Here is a 13,247-nt window from a genome sequence, read left to right as displayed (position 1 = left end):
GCCCAGGCTCTCCTAAGCTAACTCTACCTGCTCATTTCCAATCACTGTCCACCAGGGTTGACAGCAGATCCCTCGGGTCCCTGGCCACATACCCCAAATCTGTCTGGTGGCCATGCTGTGCCTCTTGAAGGCTGGGACACTCAGGGAGCCCTCCACACATGACCCCCAGCTCCCACCCCAGACCCGACTCATCTCTAGCAACCAGACAGAGGGTACCGGGGGTGAGGGAGGGGCATCAAGTGAAAGGTGAGCTGGGGTCTCTGCTCTGGCTCAGAGCTGTCAGGAAACCAGGGGTCTGAGCCCGAGGGCTGGCTGGTGGGGGTCTGTAAGAGGCGGCACATCACTCACTATGGGCCTGAGATGGCCACTAAGCATCCCCCCAGCACCCACCCACCACCTTACTTGGCCCCTGCCCAGCCCAGTCTTGGGCCCTAGAACGGCACAGGCCTCCTCGGCCTGACACTCTGAGAACTGACTCAACTGCGTCCCCCTGTGCTCCGGCCAGGACGGGCTTCTTGCCTGGACTGAAGATGCTCCTGCCTCAGCTGGTGCCCCAGCCCGGCCCTTCCTACCCCTCGTCTCTAGCTCCAACTGCCTTGTTCTACTCCATGGCCTCAGCATCTGGGAAGTGGTCCCATCTCCACCAACACACTCCCTTTGAGGGCCAGGTGAGGGGTCATGAGGCCAGGATCACAAACTGACCTTGGCGGCAGGTGGCGTGGGCATACTCTGAGCAGACTCAGACCCAGCCCCACCTGTCCCTCCTGACGGTGGGCAGGGCAAACAACTGTCCAGAGGCGTGGTGCAGCCCTGGAGCTCCACGTGGTGTGACCCGCTTGGGATGGTGCGAGAGAGGCACAGGCCAGGGCCTGAAGGGCCACTGACCCAGGCTGAGTATCAGGGACTCCTGTGAATATGGGAAGTCTTAGAGGGAGAGTCACATTTAGAAGAGACCCTGTTCTAATGTAGAGGCCAGAGGAGGTCACACAGGGTCAGGGGAGGCAGGTAGCCAGGCTGGGAGATGGTGATGGGGTGGGAGGTGCGTGGATAAGGCACTGGCTAGAGGAACTGAGTGGGACAGACCCCCAACCCCTTCCCAGGGGTGTCTGATGCCCCTCTCCAGGGCTCAGAGCCACAGGACCGCCAGACCACTGGGCCTTCAGGGTCACTCACCCCACCTACTCCACAGGCAGAGTCACCAAGACCCCGAGCTTTGGGCCCCATGGCCCATCTTCTAACCCCAACTCCTCCTCAGAAGGCTTCTGACATAGAATCTGTGAGGCCCACTCACCCGGAAATATTCAGACTAGGCTCCCCTAGGACAAGGCTGGGCCTTCCCCCCTCAGAAGGGGTGCCCCCTAGGACAGAGTTGTGCCCCGCCTTTCAGCCTGGGGACCTCTTCACCACACAACAGGTCTTTGCTCACCCTTCAGACTTGTTACCACCTTCCCTACAGATGGACCCCCCAAAATAGGGCTGTGCTTCCCCTTTAGACTAAATGCCCCCAGGACATGCTGGGTACCCCGGCTCAGGTTTGGTGTCCTCAGGTGTGGCCAGGCCTTTCATATCCTATTGGATACCTCCTCGATGAGGGGTGGCCCTCCTGCCTCAGGATATTTGCACCCAGGACAGGGCCAAACCTCCCCCTTTAGACTGGGTACCATTTCTCTCGTCAACTGGCTGCCCAGGACAGGACAGGCCCTCTTACAGCGAGCGGTCCAAGCCTGTAGGCCAGGACAAGGTCTCCTCCCTCAGACCTGGAGCTCCTGGGCCAGGGCTGGGCTCCCCACTCAGAGAGGCCCCTGAACTGCTCCTGAGCCATCCAGGTGTTGGCAGAGGAAGCGGGAGCCCTCAGTGGGCCTGGCAGGCGGTCAAGACCCTGTTTGCCTTGAGCAGGGGCTGGAGCCAGGTGGTCACTTCTCCCTTCAAGGCCTCATAGCCCAGCCAAGCCGCAGGGAACACGTAAACACCAGCCGAGCTGGGCGGCGGGCAGCCAGGGAGGAGGGCGCCGAGAGACCCCGACTCCTCAGCCTCCTTGGCCAAGGTGTCCAGGCATCTCATGGGCTGCCCTGGACTCCAGGTTAGGCCAGTAAGGTGGCCTGCAGCTCCCGTCTGTCTTGGGCATGTGGACAGGCCCTGCCGTCTCTGGCCTATCTCCTGTTAGGCTAGGCTGGGAGAGGGACCTCTGAAGACCCTTACAAGGAATGCACCCTCCTGGGGGGCACCCTGGAACACAAGCCAGGCTTCAGGGGAGTCTGGGTGAGTCCATAGCTCCCAGCTCAGAGTGGGGTATAGGCGGTCCAGGGGCATCTAGGAGATAGCTGTGCCCACCCTCAACCACCTGAGCTGGCCCCACACGTCTTCCCACGTGGGCAGGCGTGACAGTCCACACCCGACAGCCCTCACCCTCTAAGGGTAAGGCTGGACGGGGGAAGGGGACTGAGTTCTCTGGAAGTTCAAGAAGGACATGACCCTGTCCAGGGGTCTGAGAGGACACAGCCTGCTCTGAGGGTGTGTGAGGAGACATGGACCTGCCCTGGAGGGTCTGAGAGGGTCCTGGTTCTGCTTGGTTGTCAGAAGAGAGGTCCGGTTGTGGGGGCCCGAGGGAGAGGGGCTGGTGGAGTGGGGTTTGCTGCACACGCAGGCTGGGTTGGGCCCAGCCGCTTGTCCCTGAAGCCTCCTCAGCCAGCTCCAGAAGGATGCCAGCCCGAGGCAACCATGGCCAACTGAAACAAGCCTTGGCTGGGGCAGAGGAGCCTCCTCTTGGGCAGAGGATGAGGGGACTCCAGGGCCAGGCAGGAGCCCGGGCCCTGGCTGGCTCCCTGCATGCTGTGTGATTCCAGCCAAGCTGCCTGCCCTCTCTGAGCCTTAGCTTCTCCTGGCCTGTGTGGGCTCAGTACCCCACCCTGCTCCCCGGTGGGCCCCCAGGCTGGGTTTCGGCTGCCTGGTCAGGGCCCTTATCCTCCCTTAGGCAGACTAGGGGCCCTCAGGACCCAAGGCCAGTATATCCCCAAGTGACAGGTTCCTTCCTTGTTCAGCTTCACTCATGCAGGTGGAGGGGCCAAAAAATGGTGGGTGTGGACTGTGTGCGGCTCCTCCCCGTCCAAGGGCTGGGGGTCAGGAAAGGGGCCGGGGTCTGGGAGGCAGAAGACTGGATTCCAGGCTGACCACCGCCCCTTCTGGCCTCAGCCTCCCATCTGTGGGGGAGGGGAGATGGGGCCCCTTCATGGGCCTGCATTAATTACGCACCTACTGTTCAGGCCCCTCCACGCCTAGGTCAGGTTTAGTGGGGGGTAAAGGGGCAGGTTTCCATCCCACTCAGGTGTCCTGATCAGAAGGCCCGGTGTGCAGCTCCCACAGAGCCACTGCGGGTGGGAGGTCACCAGTGGTTCTGCTGGGGAACCTGCTGGCTTTGCTTCCCATTGGTGAGGAGGAGGGGACAAGGCCAGGCTGGGCAGACGGGGATCAGGGCATGGGAGGGTGGATTTGGGGCCACCCAAGCTCCCTTCCCAGAGCTTCAGGACCTGTGGTCCAAACTCCACTCGCAGCCCTTGGCACGCGAGGCCCTTCACCTGCTCCTCTCCACACCCCATGCTGCGCTCTCTAGTCAGCCCAAGAAAACTTGTCCCTCCTAGGGAACCCCTGCCCCACCACCCTGTTCCTGCTCCAGCGTGAGTCAGGGGACAGCCTTGGTGTGAATCATGCCCTGCTCCCGCCCCCAACAAGCTCTATCAGTGAGATAGACGGGTGTGCTGTGTCTGTTGTTACATGTGTTTGTATGTATCTGTGTATGTGTATATGTGCGGGTCTGCTCATACATGTGCCTAGCCATCTGTATCTATTGTGTCTACCTGTATTGTGTCAGTTTGTGGTTCCACTGTATGTATACCTGTGTCTGTATGTGTGCCTGTGTGTGCTTGTATGTGTATGTGTATGTATGTGTATGTTTGCATGTGTCTTTTGGTGTGTCTATTTCTGTATGACTGTATTGCGTGTGCACCATTGTGTCTATCTATATTTGTTTGTATGTATGTGTCTATTTGTGTGTGTGTCTGTGTGGACCCGTGGTCTGACAACGCCGCCTGTGGGTGGAATTTGGCCCACAGATGTGTTTGGTTTGGCCCTCACAATATTTTCAACATCTTGAGCCAACATTTAAAAATCAGGATATTTCACATAAAAATTCAGCTTTCCAGTTTCTCTTAAAAATTCAGAAGCCCTGGCAGCCTTGGACCTGCGTTCCCATGAGGACTCTCGCTCTCCTCTGGAGCTGCAAGGGGCGGCCTGGTCCGCCTGCTGTCCACAGCCCCACGCTCATCTGCCCACCAGTGCCTTGAGGATGACTGTGACCCTGGAGTGTGCACGGGTGTGTGTGTATATGGGGGTGTGAATGCATGTATGTGCATGAATCGAGTCTGCACTGGGGGTGTGTACACGTGAATGCATGTGTGCATGTGGTCAATCTGAGTAGGGTGAATGCATGTGTGTGTGTGTGAACGTGTGTGGGAGACATGTGAGTGCCTGCCTGTGTACATGTGGAATATGAGGCGTCTGTGTGTGGGGGGTACGTGTGTGAATGCGCACATGTGCACATGTGTGTGCATTGGGGGTACGTGGCTATATTTGTGACCATGTGGAGTGTGTGGGCCCCTGTGGTCTGGCACGCTCTGCACAGGGGCCTCTTCCGGCCTTTGAGGGGGAATCGGATTCCCGGCTTCTGGCTGGGCTGCCTTGTGGGATTTATTTCTGTCTCAGTGCCCACCGGAGGCCTGAGTAATGGGAACATTTAAAGAAAACCAGTAAATACATACAGAAGGGGCAGGCTGGCCGGGAAACTCAGCCCAGACACCCCTGCCCAGCCCACGGCAGCCAGAGGCCCTGAGGCCAGGCCAGAACCGAAACGGAAGCAGCCCTAGAACCCAGCACGCACACCCGCTCTGCTCTATGGCTTGTCCACTTCTGCCCATCCAGGCCCATCTGGTGGGTGAGCCCCCTCAACACCTGATGGCCCCTGGGTCAACAATCAGCATCTTGGGAGCTTGGTTCCGAGCAAGAAATGCTCAGGCCTGGCCCAGGGGCTAAGGGGACCTGACCCTCCAGGTGGCCCCTTACCCAGCCAGGCGACAATGGGGCCACATCCCAGGCTATTCTGTCCACACACACGACCCACACAGGTGCAGGCTCTGCCACAGGGAGGTTGAGGCTGCCTGTGACCTGGCAGGGCTGGTGCTGCCCCCAGGGTTGGGAGGGCACTCAAGACACTCCACCCAGACCCCACACCCGCTGTAGTGCCTGGTGCTGGAGACTGAGGAAGGCCAGCATGGGGTGGGACTGGCGGGGTTCTGCTGCTGTCCCGATGACATGGCCCCCACTGTGCTGACTTTCGGGTTGACTGAGCACCACTCTTGGGATCATCTGTGGTATCAGCCACTTAAAAATGACACAGACCCTGTGGGGAAAGACAGACGTGCTTCCTCTGGTGGGGTGATAGGTGTTACACAGACTCACTTCAGCAGTGGGAGGAGCAGGCTGTGCTGACCCCCCGTCTCCTTCAGGGGCCCCTGGTCAGTGTCTCCTGCTGCCCCCCAGCGGCCATGTGAGGACAATGGGGAGATGAAGGCAGCATGGAGATTCTCGTCCCTGGCGGTCTCTTGGCTGGGTGCACTTAGGGGCCCTTAAGGCCCCAAGCCCCCACCAATCGCTACGCCCCACTGTAATGCCCAGCCTGACGGTTCTGGGGGAAGCGAGGTCTTCAGAGTGGCCTGAGGGCAAGTCGGCTGCCAGCACAGATCCGGAGACCACTGGAGGGTCAGCTCCTTGAGGGCAGGGCCTGGTCCGAGTCCCAGGTGCATTTCAGCCCCTGGGACAGGGCCCAGCACAAGGCAGGCAGGCACTCAGGAAACAGGATGGACTCATGCCTGGATCCCCAACTCCTGCAGGGGTGGGCAGTGCTGCGGCCGGCCCTGGACGTGGCTCAGAGCCCCCTGGAGAAGCCACTTGAAGGTGAGCGGGCATCTCACACTGGAGCCCAGGTGGTGAGCAGCAGCAGGGAACCCCAACAGGGGACTTGGCTGGGAGGATGCCTGGCGCTTGAGGCGGGACAGGCAGGGTCTAGGAGCAATTTGCCCAAACTGGCCACCTTCACACACTTGATATGCAGCCAGATGGGCTGGACGGTAGTTTTTCCCTTGTAACTTCAGGGGCTGTGCCTCTCTGACCTCGTCTGCCATTCCTCACTGTGGTACAGGTCCTGCACCAGCTGGGTGTCTGCCCGGCCCGAGGGCCAGCCCTGCAAGCCCAGGTGCGGCTTCCTCGTGGGCGTCTTGCTGCCTCCCTAACCCAAAGGCACCAAGCCTGGGTGTCGGGGCTAGTAGGCCCTGTCCTGTCTTCTGCTGGGGAAGGGGCATCCACACTATTGCAGAACATTCCAGGCCTGACACGTCTCCTGAGATGACGCAGAGGCCAGATGTTTTCGAGGATTTCAAGTAGGAGGGACCTGCAGTGTGGGGAGGTCAGTCAGGGCTGTCCTGGAGAAGTGCCTGGTGAGCTGGGTAGCAGTGGGCAGACTAGGGCTCCACCCACAGAGCTGGGCACTGCCACTCCCTGGCCCGTTTCCTCAGCTCCATGACAAAGGGCCCCGCCTGTCCCCCAACCAAGGCCAGGACTATGACCAACGCTTAAATACCCCCATCCGCTCTTCCACAAAACTCCAGAAAGCTTGTTGTCTTTTTAAACACCGCAAGCATACCTTTAAAACAATTACACAACTGATTAACATATTTTACCATTATATTTGCTCGCCACTGAAAATAGTTTTCAACTTTTTATTTTGAAATAGATTCACAAGTTGTACAAAAGACAGTGCAGAGCAGTCCTGTGTACCCTTCACCCAGTTTCCCCCTATGGTGTTTCCATAACTAGAATATAATATCAAAACCAGGAAGCTGAGGCCGGCCAAGTGGCGCGATGGTTAAGAGCTGGCTTGGGATGACAGAGGGCCCCGGTTCGGATCCCACATATGAGGACCAGTGACACTGCTCTCTACAGCTAAGATGCTGAACAACAGCTCAACCTAGAGCTGGGCTGCTGTGAGTTGCCTGCGACGGTGTAGGCTGCAGCCCCTGTGGCAGTGGGTTGCCATGGGCTACGGTATATAGCCAGCAGCCAGCGTGAGCGGCCAGCAGCCTCAGTGAGCAGCCGTCCAGAAGCCGGAGACTGATCTGCCTCGCCCGGGAAGAGCGCAATGATGGTGCCAACTTGGGCCAGCGAAGCAACGTCCTCCACAACTAAACTGAACAAAACGACAGCAACTTGTCTGTTCCCCTTCTCCCAATTCCCCAATAAAAATCTTTAAAAAAACACACACACACACACAAAACCAGGAAGCTGACATTGGCGCAATGTGTGGAGTATTCCCTTTGATTACACATGTAGATTCATGTAATAAGCACTGCAGTCAATGACGAGTCTATGACCACCGCGATCTCCTTCCAGCTATCCCCTTCTATGGTCACACTTGCCCCTACCACCCCTAATCCGACAACCATGAATCTGCTCCCAATCTCTATGCTTTTGTCACTTCAAGAATGTTATAAATAGGGAATCCCTTAATAAGTGATCTTTTGAGATACACGTATTTTTTTCACTCAGTGTAAAGCCCTTAAGATCCATCCAAGCCATTCCCCTTTATCATTCCTTTTTTTTTTGCTGAGTCGTATTCCATAGTATGAGTGCACCAGTTTAACCAGTCGCCTACTGAAGGGCATTTTGTGGGTTGGTTTGTTTTTTCACAGAATAAAAACATGTTTCACTCCATTACTCCTCAGAGTACAGGACCCGGTGAAGGAATGTCCTCGTAAATTGCATGCCACACGTCAGAAGTTTTTTTTAACCATACTTATTTCACCCATTTTTTTGTGACTATTGTAACTCCTAACTGAAGAAAGGGAAATTACGCTAAGACCTAGATCTTGGTTTGATGATGACTTGGCAACCTCCATCAGGCTGAAGATCTATGCTTCATTTACTTATTTTAACTGATGGATCCTGAATAACAAATTCAAATTATCCAGCATTCATTAAGCAATAATGGGAGCAGCATTTCCCCCTAGCTTTTGCCGATTACAAATAAAATTGCTACATTTGTGTATACTCGTATAGTTCTTAAGATGTGCTATGTCCTTTTGTGTGGACAGTTTGTCTGGAATAAATGCCAGGAGTATGGCTGCTGGGTTATATGTTAAGTATATGTTTAGCTCCTTAAGACTCTACCAAACTATTTCCCAGAGTAACTACCATTTAGTCCCAACAGTGTACAAGAGACTTGGCTTCTCCACGCCCTTGCCAGCATCTGGCATTACCACCGTTTTTTATTTCAGCTGTTCTAACAGTGTGGAATGGTAGCTCGTCGTGGTTTTCACTTGCATTCCCCTAATGGCTGGTGATGGTGAACATTTTTCATGTGTTTGCCATTGGTATGTCCTCTTCGGTAAAATGTTTCTTCATGTCTTTTGCCCATTTTCTAATTGGACTTCCTCCCTCCCTCTTCCTTCCTTTCTTCTGTTGAGTTTCGAGAATTCTTTATATATTCTAGATATGAGTGCTTTATCAGATATGGGGCTTGCAAATATTTTCTCAGTCTGCAGCTTCTCTTTTCATCCACTTAAGAGACTCTTTGTTGGAGCACAAGCTTTTCATTTTGGTTAAGTCAAATTTATCAATTTGGTTTTTTTTCTTTATGGATTGTGCTTTTGGTCTCGTGTCTAAAAACTCTTCACCAAGCTCTAGGTCCTGAAGGTTTTCTCCTGACAGTTTTTATAATTTTACATCTTACATTTAGATCTATGATCTACTACTTTAATACACAGCTATGCAAATTACGTTTCATCTTGGGTGAATTGTGTAGTTTGTGCTTTTTAAGGAATTGGTCCATTTCATCAATCTGTCAAACTTATGCAGGTATTAATAGTATCTCCTTACTGTCCATTTGCTGTCTGGGGTCCGTGATCGCCTGATTTCATTCCTAATATTTACAATTTGTGTCTTCTCTTTTTTGTCTTACTAGGTTAGTCCATTGTTGTTTTTTGCAATGTTTACGTTTCTTTGCTCACCACTTCTTCCTGCATCCTGTGGCAAGCACCGCTGGCTACCCTCCCAGCAGTCTTTCTACTCTCTTTTCCGTTCTCACGGACCCTGTTTTAACCATGGTGACAATGTGTCCAGTATAAAATACCCTTACTCCCCACATGTCTGCAGTTCGGGGTGGACCTGACACAGGAAGGCTGATCAGATGTGGAGGCAAGCCTGGTGGACTGGGCTCGAAGCCATGTTTCTTCAGCTAGCTTGCCCTTTGCCCTTTCCCCTCCTGTCTACAGCTCAAACCTTGCGGTGCAAATGCTCCTAGGGGAGCTAAGGAGGATGGCTGGGGAGACATAACGGACACGCATCCCTGGTGGCCTCAAGGAGCCACTGTACCACCTTCGACTCAACACAGGACCTATAAATCCCTCGTTCAAGATCCCGTTTGGGGTCCGCCAAATGCAGTCCTGATCCCCCCGCTCCCCGCCCCCCACCACCCCATCTCCCCAGTTCCTCCTGCTCCAGAGATCCTCAGTCATTCCTTCAGCAAGGATCAGTGCACAGTAAAGTGTCCTAGGCCTGAAAATGTCTACCCTGCCTGTATCATTTATGGTAATTGAATAGATTGACATTTGTTTCCTCAGCACTTAGAAAATATTCGTCTTCTACTATCTATTATTGATGAAAAGTGAAACTCATTCATTTGTAACAAGATAATCTTTTTTTGAGGGGGTAATATGTTATACCTAATCACTCAGCACCCACATCAAGAGATTGAACATTTGAGTATAGATTTCTTTTTGTTGCCCTGCTAAAGATTTGCTGATCTTGAATCTGTAAATTGGCGACTTTAAAAAGTTCAGTCATTTTTATAAAATGTTACCTCTCCCTCATTTTGGCCTTTTTTTCCCCTCCTGGAACTCCAATCACATTATGTTGGATCTTCTCACTCTGTCCTCTGTATCTCTTAGCCTCTTATTATACTTTATATTACCAATCTGTTTATCCCCTGGGCTGCATTCTGGATAAGGTCTTCAGATCTGGCTTCATTCACAAATTGTCTCTTTAGCTCTACTTTACAGATACAATGTTTTGTGTTTTTTTTAATACTATAATTTTTATTTCCAGAACATCACTTTGCTTCTTTTGCAAATCTATTCCTATTTTCAAGCCTCTCCTTTAGTTCTGAAATCATTTTTAAACACTGAAATGATTGGACTGATAACACCTTAAGTTTTTCCAAGTGTGATTCTACCATGTTCTTTTTGATGTCCTTTGCTCTGATGCTCTGTTGCCTCGTTATTTCTGGAAGACTTTTCTGTAAGTTCTTTTTCTTGGAACTTTATCAGTGGGGATTGAGGGCTGAGATGAATAAAGGTTCATTCAGGTAGGATCTGCACTTCCTTCTAGGAAGTGTCTGAGACCACCACAATCAGGGACCACTTGAAATTCTTGGCTTAAGGTTTCTCATGTACAAACCCACATGAGGACAGGCTCAGCTCTCAATGGAGTCCCTCTGTGATGACAGGAGAGCAGATCTATTATTAATTCACAGAGGGGGCTGCCCTTGGGGCCCTAGCTCACTTACCAGGAACCTCATTTTGCACAGGGATTGGGTTATCTTGGCCCCAGGCACTGAGGACCCCAAAAACAAATGCTCAGCTTCAGCCGGCCTGTCAAATACCTTCAAGGCAAAGGTCAGGCTTCAGCATTCTACTGCTTCTCTTACCTTTCTGCCTGAGTATCTTTACTTCTTTGCCAGATCACTGATGCATTTGAAACAAATTTGTTGTCATCATTTATTTATCTAGTTATTTTTAGCTGTTTGCAGAGATGATCAGTTCGGACAACTATTCTACCATGATGCCAGAGACAGAAGTGGTCAGCCATTCCTTCTTCAAGTACCTTCTTTCTCCGGTTTTCTTTTCCTGAACTCCTGTCAGCTAGAGGACATCTATCAGTATGAAAAGGTTCTCAATGTACCCTCCATCTCTCCTTCTCTCTCTCTCTGTTACCTTTGGATCTTCAGCTTTAACTTCCAATTATTAATCCCTTCTTTGACTATAAGTTATTATTTAGCTCTTCTAGTTGAGTGTCTTCTTTTAATAAACATTCTTTAGTTTCAAGATTTCTAATCAGTTCTTTGTTACACCTAATCACTGTTCTTGAGTTAGAGGGGTCAGTCGCTCTTGTCTCTCTCTGGTAATAAAACAAATGCTCATTCTAAAGCCTGTTGGGATGTTACTGTTTCAGTGTCCTTGGATGTAAATTCTCCCACTCATTGGGTTATTGGCCACTCTTTAAGGCACTAGATTTTCTCACGTGTCTTGTAATTTTTGTTTGCGTGCCCATCATGCATGATGCTTTTTGTTTTCCTCTCACCCTGCAGGGCAGTTTTCTATGGGGCACACAGGGCTGTACGTGCAGAAGCTAACCTCCCATCAGCCCTCTGGGCTCTCCTACGGTGGGGATACCCTCTTTCCAGCCCCAGAACTGGTGCTAGCGGGAGCCCAGTTGTGTCACCAGGTGTCTGAGTCCTACACTGCCACAGACAAGCATCCTGCTTCCAACTGCATGCCCAGGAGGCACGGGCATCTTCTCATCCTTTATTCCTAGAAAAGGAAGCCCAGTTCCAGACCCCAGCTGTGCAGAAGGAACCTGGTCCAGTCCTGACACCTGTCCCTGATCCCACATCTGATCCCTGTCCCTGTGGCAATCAGAGTCCTGGTCTTGTCCCCACTGCTCACCATAGCAGCCAGCCACCCACCACCTCAGCCCTCACTCACAGCTGCAAGTTTCTGCTCATTTACTACACATGATTACCTTCTTAGAGTAGTTGCATCATTTCAACTCAAAGTATTTAATTTATCGTGTGTGTATATGCTGGTCTCTGCGTGTACACACTCAGTCCACCTCTATGGCTGAGTCCTCAACACCATCCCTCAAAGCCGGGTCATTGTGACCTGAAGGTCAGCACAGAGGGAAGAACACACTGGGATGACCCCAGGCAGAAGTGAGAGGCTCAAGGGGAAATCCTGAAGGAAACTTGAGAATGTTATCATTCTAGAGATAAAATTCTAGTTGGCCACAGCTACCTAGAGTCAGAGTTGCAGTCAGCCAGTCACTCTAGAGTGTCAATTCCACAGAGGAAGCTTAGGACCTTGGGGGTCCAGGGCCCAAGACCACCCTAAATTCGGCCTATATCACCCTAGTCTCTCGCAGAATGGGCCACTGTCCCCCATACAGGGGCCCCGTCCCAGGTAAGCTATAGCCTAGCTCTGACTAGTGACATCAGGAAGAAGGGCTGCCTGGAGCTGGGCACAGTGAGAAAGAATGGTGACCGGGGCCTCGAGCCTGGAGCGGCCCAGGGCTGAGGTCCGTCGGGGCACAGCTCACCCCCTTCAGGGCCCAGTCTCTTCCTTCTCGCTCACACTGTGAGGGGTCCACGGAGGGCCAGGGTGGTAGCTGTCCCACAGAAGACTGCAAGGCTTGTGGCAGGTCTTAGAGAACCGTCTCAGACCCTGTCTCTGTCACTCAAGGGCTCTGAGATGACCACCGCTGACCAAGGACTGTGCCTGGACCGGGGCCCTCCCCACCCCTCCAGCCTCAACATGCTGAGCCCCACACAGGCCTTACTCATATTCAGCATGACCTCTGTAGGCATCCTGTCTTGGGGCCCAAACCCACAGCGCCCCACGGACCCAGGAAATATTTGACAGGTTTCTGCCACACAGTTTTTTTGTTTGTTTCTATTTCCAGAGATAAAAAAAAAAGTCCAAAATACACACATATGTACAGACACAGCAAGCCCACAGGGCTGCTGCTGGCTCTGCCCCCTCAGGGTGATGGGGACCGCTCGGGAGACAAGGAGCTGACCTCACGGAGGGTGGTTCAGACTGATGGGGGTAGGGAGTCACTGCTGTGAAACCAAACTGGAGGTGACACAAGCCCAGCAGCCGCTCTTGTCCAAGACCATCCTCCGAGAGAACAGGCCTGACGGTGGAGGGGGAGGGCACGGGGCAGGCCTCAGTCCGAGTCGCAGGCCTCTTGTTCGGAGGTGGCATCCACTGCCGAGGCCAGGCTGTCCTCTTGGCCTTTCAGCCGCTCACCTGGATGGACGGCAGACAGGAGGGGTAGAGAGGGGCCCCATGCTTGGGCCGCCACCCAGA

General features: G+C 53.0%; 1 protein-coding gene across 1 annotated transcript in view; it reads right to left on the bottom strand.

The window, feature by feature from the left end:
* Positions 1-12,807: 12,807 nt before the first annotated feature.
* CCDC12 (coiled-coil domain containing 12) overlaps positions 12,808-13,247 on the bottom strand; it is a 47,163-nt gene continuing 46,723 nt past the window's right edge. The window contains exon 8 of the mRNA XM_019632791.1: positions 12,808-13,187. Coding sequence (XP_019488336.1) covers positions 13,105-13,187 — 83 coding nt within the window. The 3' untranslated portion in view covers positions 12,808-13,104. The remainder of the gene's footprint in view (positions 13,188-13,247) is intronic.

This window comes from Hipposideros armiger, unplaced genomic scaffold (assembly GCF_001890085.2).
Source record: "Hipposideros armiger isolate ML-2016 unplaced genomic scaffold, ASM189008v1 scaffold_18, whole genome shotgun sequence".
NCBI lineage: Eukaryota > Metazoa > Chordata > Mammalia > Chiroptera > Hipposideridae > Hipposideros > Hipposideros armiger.
This window is presented reverse-complemented; position numbering and strand designations above follow the sequence as displayed.